The sequence below is a fragment of the Drosophila navojoa genome, chromosome 3, assembly GCF_054131105.1.
Source record: "Drosophila navojoa isolate 15081-1374.11 chromosome 3, UAZ_NAV_1.0, whole genome shotgun sequence".
In the NCBI taxonomy this organism is placed as follows: domain Eukaryota; kingdom Metazoa; phylum Arthropoda; class Insecta; order Diptera; family Drosophilidae; genus Drosophila; species Drosophila navojoa.
Genome location: NC_142891.1, coordinates 14,919,119 through 14,938,223, shown reverse-complemented (window position 1 = coordinate 14,938,223; position 19,105 = coordinate 14,919,119). Strand labels below are relative to the sequence as shown.

At 43.4% G+C, this 19,105-nt stretch overlaps 4 protein-coding genes across 17 annotated transcripts in view; 3 read left to right on the top strand and 1 right to left on the bottom strand.

The window, feature by feature from the left end:
- Nucleotides 1-205: 205 nt before the first annotated feature.
- On the top strand, nt 206-8,037 carry LOC108649896 (uncharacterized). The gene is made up of 2 exons (XM_030383382.2): nt 206-401; nt 7,083-8,037. The coding sequence occupies exon 2, from the start codon at nt 7,129-7,131 to the stop codon at nt 7,786-7,788; it is 660 nt and encodes a 219-aa protein (XP_030239242.1). The 5' UTR covers nt 206-401; nt 7,083-7,128; the 3' UTR covers nt 7,789-8,037.
- A 291-nt stretch (nt 8,038-8,328) lies between these two features.
- Nucleotides 8,329-10,004, top strand: LOC108649433 (uncharacterized). The gene is made up of 3 exons (XM_030383380.2): nt 8,329-9,468; nt 9,533-9,668; nt 9,732-10,004. Exons 1-3 carry the CDS (start codon nt 8,516-8,518, stop codon nt 9,762-9,764), a joined length of 1,122 nt encoding a protein of 373 aa, XP_030239240.1. The 5' UTR covers nt 8,329-8,515; the 3' UTR covers nt 9,765-10,004.
- A 549-nt stretch (nt 10,005-10,553) lies between these two features.
- Ziz (dedicator of cytokinesis protein Ziz) overlaps nt 10,554-19,105 on the bottom strand; it is a 28,879-nt gene continuing 20,327 nt past the window's right edge. For 2 of the 13 annotated variants that reach the window (XM_030383365.2, XM_030383372.2), the window contains 8 exons: nt 18,756-19,091; nt 17,076-18,551; nt 15,411-17,012; nt 15,202-15,348; nt 12,040-12,250; nt 11,684-11,972; nt 11,382-11,614; nt 10,554-10,882 (listed from right to left, as the gene is read on the bottom strand). In XM_030383365.2, coding sequence (XP_030239225.1) covers nt 10,860-10,882; nt 11,382-11,614; nt 11,684-11,972; nt 12,040-12,250; nt 15,202-15,348; nt 15,411-17,012; nt 17,076-18,551; nt 18,756-19,091 — 4,317 coding nt within the window. In that variant the 3' untranslated portion in view covers nt 10,554-10,859. Of the gene's footprint in view, nt 11,615-11,683; nt 11,973-12,039; nt 12,251-15,201; nt 15,349-15,410; nt 17,013-17,075; nt 18,552-18,755; nt 19,092-19,105 lie in introns of all 13 variants that reach the window. The other 11 variants (XM_030383366.2, XM_030383373.2, XM_030383370.2 and 8 more) reach the window with 7 other exon arrangements.
- LOC115562256 (uncharacterized) lies at nt 12,547-15,029 on the top strand. Of its 2 annotated transcripts, none has more exons than XM_030383379.2 (3): nt 12,547-14,346; nt 14,406-14,556; nt 14,627-15,029. In XM_030383379.2, exons 1-3 carry the CDS (start codon nt 12,785-12,787, stop codon nt 14,690-14,692), a joined length of 1,779 nt encoding a protein of 592 aa, XP_030239239.1. In that variant the 5' UTR covers nt 12,547-12,784; the 3' UTR covers nt 14,693-15,029. The 2 variants fall into 2 exon arrangements, with proteins under 2 accessions (XP_030239239.1, XP_030239238.1); XM_030383378.2 differs by having other exon boundaries at nt 12,548-14,346; nt 14,403-14,556.

The following is a 19,105-nucleotide window of genomic DNA, read 5'->3' as shown; positions in this document are numbered from 1 at the left end:
CACTCACTCACACACACACCCATACAGACAGAGAGATGCGTCAAGCGCGGTTTGAGCCATGTTCGAACGGCAACCGCAGCGCAGTCGTCGCTGGCTCTGGCTTGCCGTGCACCTTATTTTCGTTTTGTTTTTCATTTTTGCTTTTGTTGTTGTTTTGTTTTGTTTGGTTTTTTTGTTTTGGGGACAAGCTATAAACCGTGGCAAGATCGTCGTTGCGTTCAGTTGGTAAAAGTGAAGCGTTGCGTGCGGTTGTCTCTCTCCACACTCTGATAAAACAATTACAAGTACATCAAATATATTCATTCATTCTCGCTCAACTGGCAAGTGCCGCAGATTCGTTTGTGTTGCTATCATTGTAAATATATATACATATATAGTGTATATTTATACACGTCCACAAGGTGATTATCTACGCATATCCTGGCAGGACAATGCTACGAAAAACTGTTCATATGTGAATCGCTTTGACACTGTGTAGTGGATTTTTAAATGCGATTTTTATTTAAGCAAATATTCGCATTTTCCTGTGCAATTGAAATTTGACAACAAAATTAAGCTGGTTAAATAGAATAAATAGACGTTATTTATTTAATATTCATTGAATGTTAACTTTTGCTGAGTGAAGATCATTTACAGGAACTAGTTAATATATTAAAATCGTAGACAAGTTCGAATTTGGACTAGAATTTAATTTCATACTGAAAATATTAGACCGAGCGGGACCTTAGTCAAAAAAGTTTTAGGTAATTACAATTTATTAGCAACTTTCATATACATAGGATTCTAGTATTATTTAGTCTTTTGAATAGCAAATAGGACATAAAACTACTCAAGCAACGCTTAATAAAAAAATAAATCATAAAACGAAAAAATAATTATTTTAAAAGTATATATTACTATATTCATTTGATATGATTTTTAATTTATTATTATTGCACTGTTCATTACTTAAATATGATATCATATATTATCAACAGTGCAAGAATAATAAATTAAGAATCAGATCAAATGAATATAGTAAAAGCAAAAATGGTTTAAAAATTCAAATCAGTATAAAACAAATACCAAATATATAGGGTTGATTAATGAAGTTAATAAATAATATTATTTATAAATAAATAATAAGTATTATTTATTACTATTATATATTTAGAAAAACATATATGATTTGTTGTTCTGCCTTCCTTTTGTCAAATTTTGTTTGAATAACTTTTTTCACAAATACTTTTAGCTAAAATAGGAAATATTTTCTAAATTTTATTATTAATAGCAAGCTCTAACTTTCATTCTTAAGCCCTTCTCGAGGTCGTATTTTACAACTGCAACATAAATCGTGCGTTGCACTTATTTAGATACGTGGGGCTCCATATTTGCTGAGCTCTTTATCTGACAGCAATTAACCTGCCCTAGTTTGGCTTAAAACGCTGCTGCTGTTCGAGAACGGCCCACACCCATGCACACACGCAGACACGTGCAGCCCCTATGCATGAGTGTGCGTGCGTGTGTGTGTGTGTGTTGCTACCAAATTACATGCATTGAAGCAGAAGATTGCGCAATATGTTTTGTATTTGGCCGCCTCGGTGCAAATGAGCGGAAAATCTAATTTTCCAGCCTCATGCAAATTTGCTTTTATTTTCATTTTTTATTTTTTTTTTTGTTTTCCTTCGTTTTATTAGTTTTTGCAATATGCGAAAATGTCAAGCTGCGGTCATGGGAGCTAACTGCTGCTGGCGACTGCTACTGCTGCTGCAGCTTGGAGGTCGTTAAACATAAAACATAAAATGAATTCATGATGGGTTTATGGCGTTCAGGCGACAAACAGATAACAGTTCAAAGCTCATTCGGCGAATACCCACAAAAATACATATATACTTAACATTCTTTTGTTGTTGCTGTCGTTGCTGGTGTTGTATTGCAAATTGCACAGCTGATGAGCAAGTTTTGGGCATCGTGACCATATAATGCAGCCAATCTCAGAAGAAGACAACGAAATTCCAGTGAAGAAATCGCAAGTCACGTCGCCAGCGACTCGTAACAGCCAACTGCAATTTCAAGGCTGCTGCCGAATTGACAACAAATAATTTATTTTTGATACAGCCGCGAAAGTCGCTGCCAAACAATTGCAATTGATCTGCACAAACACACACACACACACACACACTCAAACAGAGAGGAAAGTTGCCCAAAGTCAACTCGGGAACTGTGACAAATGTGCTATGGCCCTGCGCACAGATGCTGACAAATTGCATTTAACAATTCGGCTTCAATTTGAAGTGCAAAAGGCAGCCACGATCATTAACTGCCGCCAGTCATCGTGCTGCTCGGCCACGCTTTAAAGTACCTTTCTCTAGGCCTGGCTCAGACAGTTGCTCCCACAAAAAAGAAAAACATTTATTCAATTCATTAGCGTTGCGTCAAAAATCTGTCGTGGGCTGTTCAAAAAGATTTGCGTCCAGGAGCGTCTTTAGCTCATTGCTTTTTAAAGATGTAGGCACTTTTTTTTCCATTTGTATGTCATGACAAAAAACTGAAAATATTTTCACTATCATTTCGTGGCATTGTTATTGTTATTTATTTAGTTTTTGTTTCTTGTTTTTGTTTTTTTGCCAATTGCAAACCTGAAGCTGTGCCCGCTGAGCAGTAAAAGTAACGCACCTTGCTTAACCAACCTGACAGCTCCTTTGCTGGCTGTTGGCTGTTGTCTGTTGGCCATTTCATCTGCCCCACTGTCCCACACTGCCCAGCTGTCTGTCTTGTCTGGGACGATCACAAACTTGCTCAGTTGCGAGCAACTGCCAACTGGCAACTGGCAACTGGCATCTGGCTGACTTTCTTCCACAGTCTGTCCAGTTTTTCTACATATTATTTGCGCGACTTTGTTTACCAGAAAGCCTCTTACACTCCTACCGCATATCTCTTCTCGCGCACCTCGCACCTGGTACCTGGTACCTGTCCAGTTGAGGCAATTAAAAGCCACAGCCAGCGCATCCGCATGCAACTTTCTTAACAGTTTGCGGCGCATCCTGCTTGGCGCATAGCCCTTTCAGACTGGCTCCCAGCATTTGACCCACCGGCACCGGCACCGTCGTCGTCGTCGTCATATGACAAATATTGCAACATAGCTAAAAGTACGTTCTCTTCACATGCTTCTAATTGACGTGAACCACAGCAACAACGGCAGCTAGAAAACATACTTAACAAGATACACAAAGGCTTGGAGCAGACCTACTTTAAGCCAAGAGACGCCCCAACTGGTTGTCGACAGTTACTATAGTTAGTTGTGCCAGTTGTTGTTGCCGCTGTTGTTTTCCAGTTGCCAGTTGTTTGTGGTTAGCAAATCCGTCTTCTTTATAATTGTTGTCATCGGTGCATCATGCTCAAAACTACAAAAAACTTGTCTCGCCTCTCTGTGTTCTACATACGGCTCAATGCTAGCCAAACAAACGCATAAACCCACTCTGCCTGATTGTCGACAGATTTCTCTCCCAGCTCAAATGAGATGTACGATTTGAGTTTAGATTGATTTCTAATTAATGAAACAGCTTTCATTGCACTGATGCAGCAGCCAATGATTTTAGTTATAGATTTGTAACTTTTTAGCTAATTTTTTCCAGTCTGAGATTTTTTGACAGTATGTCTAAGGCTTTGTTTTCATTAAAGAGTATTTTACGCTTTAAAGTTTTTACAAATATTTTATTTTTCATTGTCATTACTTTCATTTATATTTGTTTATTTTATTTATTATTTTTTATTTTCATTACATTCTGGACTTTTGAATATATTTTATATTTTACAAACAATTTTTGTATATTTTATTAATGTATTTAAAAATAAGTATATTACTTATTAGTATATTCAATTTGCTCATATTGTGGGCAAACATGAGATGACTGACAGATGATGTCTATGACTGATGGCTTGATTGAGTGATCAGTTGGCTCACTGACTGATTGGCAGACTGATTGACTGTTTTGTTCACAGCGCGCAGGTTTCTGATAAATGGGGCTATGTCGAAGATGACCTGGCACTTCATCAAAAATTGCTGTCAAATTTTGTTCGTCAAAACTGTGAATGATTGCTAGCTTAATCTTCACTGATTCCATTTCCAAATTACTCAACGTACCTGAACAGAGCTGCTATTAATTAAAAATTAAATTACAAAATAATAAAATAAACATAATAATAAAATATATTTATATAAATGTATATAAATATTTTTTTTTATAAAATATATAATTATATACATTTATACCAAAACAAATTTTTCAATATGCAATTAAATTTATTATAAATATACATATATAAATATATTTAATTATATTTTTTTCGATTATAAAATATATAACCATAGCCTTAACACTTCCTAATCAAATTTTCTCAACCATGAAAATAATTAATTATTTTTTGTCGAAATATCTCAAAAGACTAATGAAATAACATGTAAACATGAGCTTTAGATATAAGCTGAAAATTCAATCAATTGAAAATATTTGCAGTCGTCTCACACACTCAACTACATTTTATGAGTTTTCGATAATTCGGCAGCCAAATTAGCCAACTGGTTCAATAAAAAATCTCGTAGCAATTTATAAAGCAGCCAATGAATGTTTAAGAAGTCGTGATGCACAAATAAAAAACTGCATTCGATGCAATGCAAAAAAGGAAATACTTTAAATTACACAAGTGTGAAAACCAGTTGCGATTAGATGGTTTTAGAGACGCGAATGCAAAAAGTGCATAAGCCGAAGATTAATTGTCGCATAGATATAAATATATATGTTTAAATATATATATATTGTGGAGTTAGGCTTCAGCTGTGAGGCAATGGCAGAGGGAATGCAGCTGCATGGACAGGCCAAATGTTATGGGAAGATGTCAAGATGGCAACGCATGGAATGGCATAACTTAACACATACACACACACATACACACGCTGCATACATAACAAATATTGGAATGTTGCACAGATGTTCACGTTAATAGTGAAAAATTAAAAAAATATTAAGCATTCAATTTGTTGTCTCTCAATTTATTTGGCAATTGAGCACGTTTTGAAGGTTGATTTGCCATTTATTCGAGCTGAAGCAGCACCACACTTATTATTAGGCACATTTAATGCCTAGGTGGGCGATCACATATGAAATGCCTTTCTCTCAAAAATAAAAAAAAATAAAAATAAAAATGATCCACGCAGTTAACAAGTGCCCGAAAAATAACCAAAAGCAACAGACGAAATACAAATTGAAATATTCAATCATTGCATAACAATTTATAAGCGTTTACAAATTTCAAAAACAATTCCAATTGGCCTCTTCAAACAGCCAAAAGAAAAAGAAGAAGAGACAGCCCTCAATTGTATTCGAATTTGGTTTTGGATTTTGAGCTTACTTTTTGTACTTTTCATTGTCTTTCGTCGTACCCACGACAATTAGCCCAGCCAAGACGTGTGCAATGCACATAGGAAGCGCAAATGAGGCAACGGAAATTTGAATTACAAAATTTACAAGCCGTGAAAATGTTGAAAAAAATAAGTACATATATATATATTGAAAGAAAAAAGTTGCAGACAATTGTGCGTGGCGCAAAATGTAAAAAGCAAAAAATACTACGAAAAAAATCAAAGCTAAACAAAACGAAACGAAACCAAAGTCGTTAGCTCTGTTATCAGACGGAAGAGTCAAGTTGGACAGCTGAATATTCAGCCAACTGTGTGTTATATATGGCCCAACAACTACAGCCACAGCAACAGCAACAACAACAACAACAACTACAGCAATGCAACTTTCTCCATTAAAGCCAAGAAAAAATAAAGTCTTACTTGGTATGCAAACCCAGACGGTGTCAGAGCTAGAAAACTGTCGGGCATGGCATGTGCCCCGCCTGAGTGTGTTGGCACTCTGCTTAGTTCTCTTGTAGTTTAGAGTTAAAAGCTTTGCTGTTGTATGTTATATTGGGCCAGGTCAGTTTTTATGAGTGGAACTACAGTTGGAATTGGGCGAAGGTCAAGAGTTTATGCGGGAACTGAAGTTTGTTGAAATTAAACTTGAAGTTGGCAAGAGAAAAGGCTTGAATGTTTGTAGAATAGTGGGACTCGACTCGTATTTGTCTTACATATAAATATATATTCATATATAATAAAACAGTAAAATAAATAAGTATTCATTGGTATTAAATGTAGGTGAGGGAAAAGTACAAATTATTATTATTTTATAAGATATATATATAAAATGAAAATGTTTACAGGAGTTCTTTACAAAGATCTTACAGTCTCATCTATGTAATTATCAACTTTGAAATGGTATTTCACACCCTCCCAACAATGTAAGCTCAAGGTCGATTTATATAGCTCCTATCTATTAGCATAGCTTTAACATGGCTCATACACCTTTTTTTCCAATTTATTTGCCTAACAAATGTTGGAAAAAAAAACTGCTTAAGCCGGATCTAATTGTAATAAACATATTTATATAAGACCATTTGGCTCATGCAAGTGTGATGAGTCTTAGAGGTGGCACAGCTGTCATCAATAGACCATAAAATTTGCATACAATTTTGCCTGGCTAAAGCCATAACTTATAATAGATAAAAGCATAAAACAATCAACTAATTTGCATGCACAGTTATTAAACAAATCGGCAGAGATCAGCTGCTGTTGCCAAGCAGAATTCTTTTGATTACGAAATAGGGCTGACTGGATGGGTGGTGTGGCTGGGGTCGCCGCAAGGCCGTTACAAATTGGAATGGAAAAAACTACTCAATTAGGCGAATTGAACAAATTGAACAATTGTCAGCGACAAATTCCATATAGAAAGCCAAACAAAACACACAGTCAAAATCGCTCAAAATCGGATCGATTCCTATTGAGTGGATCGGTCTGGTATTTCCAATCACTGATTTCGCATAAAAAGATGTCGACTCATCCAAGCGGAAATGGAATTGGGTTGGGCACCATTTTTGGGCGTTGGGTCACTCGGCAAATACTCAGAAAAGTACATGAAAATGGAAAGCTAAAAAAATCCAAATCTAATCTGAAAACAGTTTCAATTCGCGCCTAATCGAAATAACTTTGTTTGCGCTTGCAGCTTTACTTCTCCAGTCGATTAACAGCCGAGCCAAGCCCACTGCGAAATGTTTGTGCTGCGCACGTTGCTGCTGGTGGCAGTGAGCGCCACTGTGGCGCTGGCCCAGCGTCGCCTGGCGCTGCCCGATCCCCGTAGCTGCGCCAATCGTGTGCGACATGCCACCTACCGCGATGCCCGAGGCGTCTCGCACTCATACTTCTTCAGCTGGGAGCATGCGCCGACGCGCAGCCTGGAGGTGGACTGGCTGGATGCGCGCAACATTTGCCGGCGGCACTGCATGGACGCCGTTTCGCTGGAGACGCCCCAGGAGAATGACTTTGTGAAGCAGCGCATTGCGCGCGGCAATGTGCGCTACATCTGGACCTCGGGCAGAAAGTGCAACTTTGCTGGCTGCGACAGGCCCGATCTGCAGCCGCCCAATGAGAACGGCTGGTTCTGGTCCGGCTCGGGCGCCAAGATTGGCCCCACCTCGCAGCGCAACACCGGCGACTGGTCGTCAACGGGTGGCTACAATCAGCCACAGCCGGACAATCGTGAGGCGGCCCAGGGCAACGACGAGAGCTGCCTGTCCATTCTGAACAACTTCTACAACGATGGCATCAAGTGGCACGATGTCGCCTGCCATCACATCAAGCCCTTCGTCTGCGAGGACTCCGACGAGCTGCTCAACTTTGTGCGCTCCCGAAATCCCAATGTGCGTTTGTAATTCTAAAATGTAAAACTTAAATTAAGCCTACAAGGAAACAAAACAAAAAGAGAAAACATATTTATGTAGCATTAAACGGAGCATTGATTGATTGATTGATCGAATACTCTTCCAGCGCTTTTGGCCAATTCCGTTCTCATTTTTTTTGAATAACATTTCCGTGTTGATTCGCGCATGAAAAACAAAATTGTTAAATAATTTTAAAAACAAATTGTTAATAAATATACAAATTGAAGCTGATAACAAAAAGTTCACTTGAGTTTTCATTAAAGATATGAATGCTGGATTTCCAATGGAGGATACTTCTCATATTAGTTAAGAAGAGAATATATGTATAATTGTTCATTGAACAATATTTAGCTATCTTCCTATCAACTTAGCTGCAAACAAATAGCCAAAAAAAAGTTAACTCAAAGCGAAAAGTTGCTTGAGCATTTGACACATAGATGGCTCCACAATAGCCGCGTCTTCGTGCTCATATACGGCTGTGGCAAATAAAAATATGCTTTCGGATTGTTTAGTAGCACTAGGATGCCATAGTTTTTAAATCGAACAGTCGGCATGGGAGCTGCCAAATTGCCGAGCATTTGAATCACATCTATAGTTTCTTAACACTCATACAGTTTTACACATTAAAGTACAAATAATAAATTATTAGATTAGTTACTACCTACTGTCCATATTATAGCTGACCACACCTATTAGAGGATACGTTTCGGACATAGTGATGCAGTCTAATAAAATGGGTAGTAAAAACGAAACGAAACCGGACATACTTAGCAAGTCCATTCCAAATCACTATGAGTCCGATGGCGAGGGCGAATCGTCACTAAATCCTTACGCTCTGGAGTTTATACCTTCGTATCTGAAGTGTGGTAAGAACGATAATAGCAAGCGTTCGAGTGGGCAAAAAACAAAAACTGAGGCGACCTCAACCACCACGCTGGTGCAGCGTGAAGTAGTCGGCGATGCATCCTATTTGCAGGCCCAGAGGCAGCTGTTCGAGCTGCTCCATCAGATGGGCGACAAGTTCATGCCCCTCAAGGCGATCAACGTGAGCCTGGCAGCCGATGGGCAAGGTATCAATGTTCAGTTTAAGGCCGATATCTCCGGCGTCACCGGCAAGCAGATGCTCGACGAGAATCTCTGCCAGGATGCGGCCCTACATTTGGATGTGAGCGACTCCACCCTAATACCACGAAGACTGCCCAATGTGTTGGCCGCCAATTTTATGGTGCGCATGGGCGATGTCCTTAACGATAAGATGGAATGGAACGAAGACTCCATGGGACCAGGCCGTCCAACAATTGCTCTACAGCCAATCGATGAGAAGTACTTGGATGTGAGGTCATCGATGAGTAGCAAGCATTCGATCGAGAGCAAATTATCCGTAGAGAGCAAACGCAAGTCCGGCTCCAATGCCACTATCAGAGACACCAGTGTTGCCCAACAGCTCGTGGGCAGTACAGCATCCAAGGAATCAATGCTCAAAAACCCGAAGCAGCAGCTGCCGGAACCAGTGCCAATCAATGGCACACTTCCCACGTTCGATAAACCATCTATCGCCAGCAAGGTGCACGTTAGTGCTCCATCTGAAAACTGGAAAAACATTAAGATGTCCAGTTCGAAGGCTGAGACACGTGCAAAGACCATGCATGCTAAGCAGGAGCCCATGTTTGAGTACGTATTCCACTAACATATCAATTGAATCAGGCACGTATAAAATATATACATCTGTTTTCAGAAAAAAATCGAATAAAGGTATACATACACCTCGACAAAGTTTAGGGCAAATCATCAAAAAAGGTTTGACTAGTGGCCAGAAGTTCGTGCCGCGAAGCACGCATACATCCCTAATGCGCCAAACACAGGTGCAAAAGGTAATCGCAGTGAAAGTGTAATAATTGCATAAATAGATTATATATTCTCATGATCATTTGCAGCGCTTGAGTCTCATGAAACCGACCGATAATTAGAATCTGATTAAAATTAACTATATTGATGCAATATATGTATATATATGCAGATAATTAAGGGAGACATATGGAACTAAGGGACCAGTAAATGAATTCTTTTAATTTTACAGAACAGTCCGACGTCAGATCAGGACTTATAGTTCGTAAGCTAATGATTTGTCGTATGTAAAAGAAACATTATTTAATTACCCAACACTGGTTAAAACCAAGCAAGTAAAAAAATAAAATTTCAAAAATTAATACACATTTTTTTGTATGTTTAACAAATATTTTATTTAGTATTCGATTTCACTAGAAAATGCATGTAAATATATATTGTATATCCATGTTGTTTAAATACTTTGGTAAGTTCTGCTTCTGCTTCTGCTTCTGGAGCTTAGGTCTAGGTTTACATATATATTATTTGTTCTGGTAGAGCTGTCAAACTAACACATTGTATTGTAAAATAAATTTGAAATTTATTACATTGATTTATATTGAAGCTAAATATTTTGATTTCCAATTAATATGGATTATTTGTTTCACAGTTCTGCAGCTCTTAGTAGATATAGTTAGGACTGCTTACTATAATTTCATTATCAAACAATTTTTAAATCGAAGACACAGCAGAGATAGACTAATAAAGGATATCATTGAGTTTAATAAACAGGAAGTACGTTTAGGTATTTAAATATTTTCTTTTTACTGCAGGCATGCATCACACTGGAAATAAGTGTATATGATTATAATAATAAACTATAAATACAAATTATATATATAAATAATAAACTAAAATCAATAGAAAAAATGTACAATCGTTAAAACATTCTTAGATGTATGTACAATATGCATTTACTTAAAATTTAATAACAATTAATCGGATTTACGAACTTAACAATTTTGTTTTCTTTCGAGTTTACTGGAGCTTGGTCAACTGGTCGAAAAATTAGTCACAATTTTGTTTGTCTGTGTGAGTGGATGTGTGCGTGTCGATATATATATAGATATACATGTCGTTTATATATAAATATATGCGTATATTGTAGATGTAGATCTTTATGCTATATAGATGTTTGTGTGGGATATATATATGGTATTTGCTGGTTTGCATGGGCTTTAATAAACGGCAAAACCAAAACCTAAAACAGAAAGTAAAATTGAATTAAATGCATGAATTGGCTGACGATTCGATAGGGCTCAAGCAATTAGTACAGGTTAGGTTAAAAGTTTTGCTTGTTTTTTTTTTTTTGGTTTTAGTAATTCAATTGCTTACGGTTAGTTTGCGCATATTTTTTTGTTTGGTTTTTTTTTTAGTAATGACTACCTGGACGTTAGTGGTATGGATGCGTGCGTTTAGCATTGTTAGATGAGACACAAACCAGGGGACGGGGCGCATTGCTAGGTTTACCTGCCACAACAACAACGACAACGACAACATCAAACATCAAACATCAAAGGTCAAAGGTGAAAGATCAAACATCATTACAAAAGGAACACCCAACAGATTTTAATGCTACAAATTACGCTTCTACGTTGCTTTGTTAAAACCGTTTTTAGTAGCTGTGCGTATAAGTGTGTATTGGTATTGTTTGGTTTTTTGTTGGTATTTTGTTTTTTGTTTTTGAACTTAAGCTGTACTTGAGTTATGTGAGGCCCCACTGATCGCATTGAATAAAGCCATGCTATTGCGCTGGGCGGCTGCGTCGGCATCGTCGCTAAGCGGCTGGAATGACTCGTCTTGGAGTAACTCACTGAGCGCTTGACACAACTTCTCATAGTTCTCCTTCAGCACATGGTGGTACTCCTTCTGATCGGCACTGATCATTCGCTCGTTCACGCAGAGCGCCTTGTGGCAGACACCAATAAAGTCTCTGCAGTTTGAAAAGAATTTAAGATTAATCAAGCATATTCTCAGTATTCAGTATGCAGTTGCTCTCTACCGGAATACATCCTTCAGATCCTCAACACGATCCAGCGAAAAGTTGTTGATCACCTTGGCGTCCAGAAAGGCGTGCGCATAGGCCAGGGGACCCGCATTCACAGTAACTGCCACGCTGCCCTGCAGACGCAGCTGCAGCTTCTTCACATCGGCCGGTGGTAGAATGATCTCCTCCAGCTCTGAAACCTTTGATTGCATCTCATCGATGGCCACCTCAATGGGGCTCAGCTCGATGATCTCACGTGATTTGACGGGTATGCGCTTGAGCACATACGGAAACGAATATCGGGCTGCAGACATATACAGATATATATAATATAACACTCACTCACAACAGAATGCATAGCTTTAACCTACTCTTAATGACCGTCTTGCGCTTCCATTGCTCCTCCACGCTGCCGCGAGCTGCGCCAGATTTGGTGAAGGGCGTTTCATACATGAACGTGTCCACATCGTGATTCTGCTCGAACTCGTTCAGGCGTTGATCGAGCTCGTCTTTGGTAAAGAACGGTATGACATGGGTGACCTGTATGTAGGCCAACTTGGGATCCAATTCCTCAACTTTTACCTGCAAGCGAAGAGGACGTAACGATTCACATAAAAGGCAGAAAGAGTCTTAGGGAAGCAGCTGAAAAGGCTATGTGAAATTGAGCCATAGATGGCGCTAGTAAAAAAGCTTAATGTCTTTACAATATGATCTTCAAAGAATTAACAATAGATGGAGCAGCTTCTCGGGATTAAAACATAAAATTGATAATATATATTGCTTTCCTAACTTTTGGGCTATCCTAAACTATTTTTATATATCTGCTCTAACACCTACCTGTACGCAACAGCAAAACTATATGTCTATCTCGATCACAGTTGCTTGGAATATCTGAGCCTTGGGCTCGCATATCACAGCAACATTTGTGTTTCGGCTTACAACAGCTTTACAATATATTCAACCATTTCAAATGTATATCACTAAAATACCCCTGTTATAACTAAATAGCACCGTACAAATAGTAAATTGTTTGTATATCCACAGAGTGCACTAGTACCAAATTTCATTAAAGTTAACAATTTAGAATAGCGGTCAGCCAATTAGTTAGTGGTTAACATGGACAATGAGATGCACCAACAGTTCATCAAGGACTTCATCCAGTCGCTGCAGGCGGGCAGCGAGGACAGCAACTGCTGCATGAAGAGCAACAGTCGAAGCCTGAGCGAGTCATCGCTCAATCCCAATGCGGCTGAGTTTGTGCCATCCTACATGAAGAGCAGCGATGCTGAGGAAGACGAGGCGGAACCCCAATATCAAAGACAGGAGGCAAAGGCATCCGCCAGCTCGTCCACCACACTTGTGAACAATGCGCCGGACGGCGATGGCCCGCACTTGACCAAGGACGAGACGCTGGCTCGCATTCAACGTCAACTATTCAACTTGATGAACCAACTGGGTAACCCAAACATGCCATTGCTGCAGATCCAGTTCAGCCTGGTCGCCAATGGCCAGGGCGTCAATGTCCAATTCTTGGCCCCGGAGAGCAGCAAACGGCAGTTGCTCGACAAACAACTTTGCCAAACTGCCTCCCTTCGCCTGGAAGTGAACGAGAATGGATCACTATCGAGTCGACCTGGATATGCCTTAGCCAGACAATTCCTGGACCGCATGGGCGACGCACTGAACGAGAAGAGCAAGGAAAAGGCGCCAGTCATATGTCCCAAGTGCACGGCTCTTCCAAAAAAACGCAGCTTCACTGAGATGGAAATCGATCGGCAAATCGAAGACATCAAAGCATTTGAGAAGCTCATAAATGAAGATGCCGGCACCCGCTACCAGGAGGCATTCAAACAGCTGTGCCAGAAACTCGGACTCGAAACTCGCAACGGAGATGAACCGATGGAAATTGATCCCGTACCAGTCGCTATTCCACTGGCAATCAACGAGATCAAGAGCGACCCCACAGAGAACACTGAGACGCATTTTCACGAGGATGATCTGTCGAGCTACGAGTGGGATCCGTTCATGCCAGAGTTTACGACCATGAAGGTTTACAGGTACTCGAATCCCGATGCCGCTGATGCGCATGCCAAGGACAACAAGCAGCATCCGGTTGCGGGCCAGAAGTCGCTGAAAGAGGACTATGAGCAGAAAACGTCAGCCCCACAGAAATCCGTTTGTCCAACTCCGAACAATTCGTCTACAGTCTATCCCAAACTGTACAAGGTCAACAACCACGTCAAATGGAGCAGTTCGCCAGGAGCTCGTAAGGCTACCACCCACAAGGACAAGGAGAAGGACAAGGACAAGGAGATCAAGATGCAGCGATGGCGCTTCAGTTCACCAGCAGTCGTGACTTCCGGCAGTGGCAACTCAGCAGCAGCAACAACCGCAGCAGCGCCAGTAGCAACAACAGCAACAGCAACAACACGTGCAATAGCAACAGCAGTAGTTGCGGCAGCAAAAACAACTGCTGCAACAGGATTGGCGGCCAAGAAGACAATCGAACGAGTGCATCAAAATGGCAATCGCATCAAACGCTCCCACCAATTCACCGTCCAGTCCAAAACGGGCCAAAGCAACATATCTAATGCGGTGAGCAAGACAGCCGCGAATTGCAGGCTTGAGCCGCGTCCACAGCTCGCTACGTCCAAGCAGCAGCCAGACCATGTCCATGTGTAAGTAGTCTACATTGGAGGGGAGCGATTGTCTCTGATTGGACTTCCTCTTCCAGTAGTAGTAATAAACTGAGCAAGGCATCTACCTTGAGCCGCACAGGCGGCGTAGGACAGGCGCAGGGCACTAAGCACAGCACGGTAACAGCTCAACGAATTTTGGCGCCACGCAGCACCCATGCCTCCCAGATGCGGCAGTCAGAGGTGAAGCGCGTAAGTTGGCCTTGACAATCCAAAAGAGAAATACATTAAATCAGATTCGCCCTCCTTCCACCTCTTGCAGCGCCTAAATCTAATGCGGGGCGACAACGACACCGATGTCCAGTTCAACGAGTACCTGTTCAAATGAGCTAGTTCCCCGATTCGTTTAATGACTGTGTTGTCCCTCACAGCATCTGTCCAATTGCGTAGCAGTCTACTTCTTCTTTTTAAATGAGTTGTCAATCAGCAGAAGCAGCTTGATTGTTATCGTATAGTTAGTTTGTTAGCCCTGTCGAAACGATTATACCTATATCCATGAATAACTATATATATTTTATACTTAGCTGAGCTTGAGCTGCAAATTATATAAGATTGTTAAGCATTCAATATAGAGGCAGTGATTATGTTGTTATATATATATTTGTTTTAGCAAACGTCACAATAAAAATTTGTATTCCTGTAAGCACAATAAGTGTGTGCAAATATGTATTTCAAGCTGCCTTTCAATTTCACTTGCTTGATATAAAATACTATATATGTGTGTATTCTACAAAGTTATCTATGCTCTAAATGAACTCTCAAGACCTCTCCTATCGGACCCCCAAAATCATCTGCCATGTCATCATATATAACAAGTTGATTTATTTTCAAACTTACCGGCGAGGAATCCATTATGAGCTTGACCACGTCGGCGCCGAACTTTTCCTTATACTGCTTGGCCAAGCGTTCAGAGATTTCGCTAAGCGATGTCAGTTTTGGCTCCTTGTAGACAAACTCGATGGCATGATCCTCCTCGAAGTACATCTGAAAAATAAATATATCAGCTCAAGGAAGTTTAGATTGCCATAAGATCTCGCTCCACTCACTATGCCATAGAAGACCACTCGATAGAAGCGGCCTAGCATGCGTTTGCCGGACCGATTCACCTCGACTATTTTGTTGTAGGCCTGGGTGAGATGCTCATAGCTCTGGGCCAGCTCGATAAAGTTGCGGGCGCGCTCATAGATAGGCAGGATGAGCTTGTAGAGTTCGCCGAGGCACTCGAAGCGCTCGGCGCGGTCCAGGAAGTCGGCGCATTGCTTCAGCTGCTCCAGCAGCATTTGCTCAGTGTACTGCGAGTCCTGGGCGCCGGCATCCAGCTTGAGGCCCTGCTCATCCAGGGGAATGTTGCGTGATATCTTGGCAAAGGCCGTCGAGGACCAGCTGAGAGTGCAGCCGCCGCGTAGGCGCAGATATTCGCACATCAGAGCCGCAATATGCAGATGACAGCAAGCGGCCTCCGAGAGATTGCCGTTCTGCTCATGATTGCGGGCCATGGTCACCAGCCAGGTGTGCCGCAGCTCTGGCGTCGAGGCGTACGAGTTGGCCAGCGAGTACTGCAGTTCGAGCAGCCGTTCCGGGTCCATGTGATGCGCCTGCATCTGCGCCGTGGCCATCAGCACTGTGCGCACGCGTCGCGTCAGATCCTTGACCTCCAGGGGAAAGCCGGTGCCCTTCATGGCCTTGTCACTGTTGGCATAGCTGTTGATGATGGACAGGCTCTCCTGGAAGCGCGCATTGTTAAGCCCAATCACATTGCCAATCATCTGCGACACCGAGATGATGACCTGCAGATGGACGCGGGTGAGCGCCTTGCGGCCGCTGAACTCGAAGTTGCTGCGCATCAGCAGATAGAGAACGGCGCAGGACTCCTGGCGAATGTGCACCAGCCGACTGTCGCAGGCCTTCAGCAGCTCATAGACCATCTGGCCACAGAGCATTGCATTGCCCTTGAACAGGGCCATCGAATAGTTGTTGATGAAGGCGCGCAGCGCGGCAAACAGATGCTTGGACAGGCGCTCCGACTGGCCCAGCTGCAGGAAGCGCAGATAGACGCGCGCCAGCTTGGGCAGCACCAGACTGTCGGCCAGGAGCTGGCGGAATTGCAGCACGTAGAGGCCGAGGCAGTCCAGTATGATCATGCCCACCTCCGTGGCCAGGTTTGATTCGTACAGCGCTTGCTGCGATCTAGCACACAAATCCATGTCCTCGAGCAGATGCTCACGCGTCTGGGTGAGGGTGCCAGTGCTGGGCTCTGCGCTGCCGTTCTCCACCACAGGCGGCGTGCTGCGAGCGGGCAGCGTATTCGCTTTAGCCGGCCTCTGCACTCGAGCCTCGCTGGCCATCACAATGTTCTTCTTGCCCACGTAGCGGAATTGCAGCAGGCACATGTCCAGAATGGACAGGAACTGCAGTGTCTCCGTCTCGTTGCAGCTCTGCCACCAGGCGACCATTTGATCCTGCGACAAGTGCTTCACAATAAACAGAAAGCCGAGCAGCAAATCTTTGCTCTCCGCCGCACTGAACTTGTCGCAGCGTGCGAGAATCTGGGCATGGGTCACGCTCACGGATCGATTGTGACCGTTGCGCATGGCCACGTCCATTTCGCCATTGGTGTAGGCGCCGATCGTTGTGGTGTCCTGTGAGTGCTAGCACAAAGATTTAATCATTTAATTTAATAGACAATTAAATATATTATCTAATTGACTTACGCCTGAATCGGAGTTCGAGTTGAGGGACAAATTGGAGATGCCGTTGCCAATCGCCGAGCCCGCAATGGCGGCCAGATAGTTGTGGTCCTTGATGTGCATCGAGGTGCGACAGGGACTGGCGTGGTCAGCGTGGGGCGTGAGGCGATTCTTGGAACGGGGCGTGGAGGTTAGCGAGCCGAAGGTCGAGGAGTCCTTGCTGAATACATAGCTGCTGGAGCAACTGAGCCGCTTAGTATACGACGCCGAGTCCGCATAGACATGGCCGTTGGGCGTGCTGGCGTCCGATTCGGACAAATCATCGATGCGCTGCAGGTTGTCCATGACAATGCCCAGCCAGGGCACATACAGCAGCGCGATGCGGCTCAGCTGGCCGCGCTGCTGGTAGCGCGCGTCCAGCTCGTGCTTGGCCAGCAGATCCCTGAACACGGACAGCGCATGGCGCCGCACGTGGCCCACCTCGTTGAGGCTGCTCTTCAGCTCCTGCAGCAGCAGGCCGGAGAGGAAATGCTGGCGACAGAACTGTTCCGAGAGCGTGAAATGCTGCAGCATTTCGGGCGGTCGATTCTTCGGATTCAGCACGAACGGCAGATTGAGCGGCACATAGTGCTCGTGCTGGCAGATCTCCTGCAGGAAGTTGAACTTGTACTCGTGCAGCACGCGCGGATTGCCAGGCGAGAACTGTTCCATGTAGAAGCGAATCAGCTTGAACACAAAGCCGCGATCCATGTAGCTGAGGCACTGGCGGATAAAGCGCGCCAGCGAACGATTCAGCAGCTGCGTCTCCTCGCCGAGATCATCGTAGCGGGTTGTTATGTACGGTATCAGCGCCTTGACCAGCTGCTCCACCCGATCCGCGTACTCCTTGGGAAAGCGCTCGTTGCGCAGCATGCGAATGCGACCCGTGGCCAGCAGATGCTGCGCCATGCTCTTCACAATCAGATCGAAGAAGATCGAGGAGTAGCGCATGAACTTGTTCACGATCAGAAAGTCCGTGTTGTTGGGATTGAGCAGGTAGGGCAGGTGGCGGCACAGCTCGCCGTGCACGGTGCGCGATCGAGCTGTCTGCTGACTGTAATAGGGCGCATGGAACACATACTTCACGTACGAAGCGAGCAGCTCCGTGCGCTTGGCCTCATCGCTGATCTGGTGTATGACGTTCGTTAGCAGACGAATCACATTCAGGCCGATCTCCTCGGACTGCGTGTGCACCAGGAGTGTGAACAGCTCGTTGAGGAGCGTGGGCAGAAAGTTGATCAGGGAGCGCATGTCGATGGCGTGCGCCGCCTTGAGGATCTTGCAGGTCTCCGTCTCGGCTGGCAGGGCTCCAGTCTTGCCGCCCTCCAGCAGGCGTTCGCAGTGGGCAAAAAAGTTGTGCAAATGCTGGTCGGATGTCAGCACCGTGGAGTCCAGACGCAGGCCAACGCTGAACAGCGCTCGCTGATTGTCGATCCACTGGATGTCCGGACCGCAGTTCTGCTGAGAAATTGAAAGGGTTGTAGGCGGCCGTGGGGTGGGTGGGGTAGTAGTTACGGATGCAGTGCATGAAGAGAATGTGCGGAAAAGAAAATACAGAGAGCGGGTTTTTGGTTAGGCAAGCACGGAATGGATGTGGATCAAAAACACAAAACACGATGCATGAGTCAATGATCGATGCTAGCAGCGACGACAGCAACAACTTACCCCCTTACCCCAGCCCAGCGGCTGTATGGATAGATATCCAACGGGCAGCGTGGCAGCCACGGGCAGCAGCTGCTCCTCCAGACAGATGCGATTCTTCTGCAGCAACGGCAGCCAGGCATAGCCAATGGGCGTCTCAAATGCTGCGTGCGCATCGCGTTTCTTGCTCAGGTTACAGGAGACGTGATAGAACGAGAAGAGCAAATGATGCTCCGGAAAGAGGCCCAGCGGCAGACGCAGCTTGATCTCCTCATACCACGTGGGCGTCACATTGTGATGCAGCACCGGGCAGGCGATCTGTGAGACCAACAGTTCCTGACCAGGTCGGCCATAGATGCACTGTGAACGAAGTG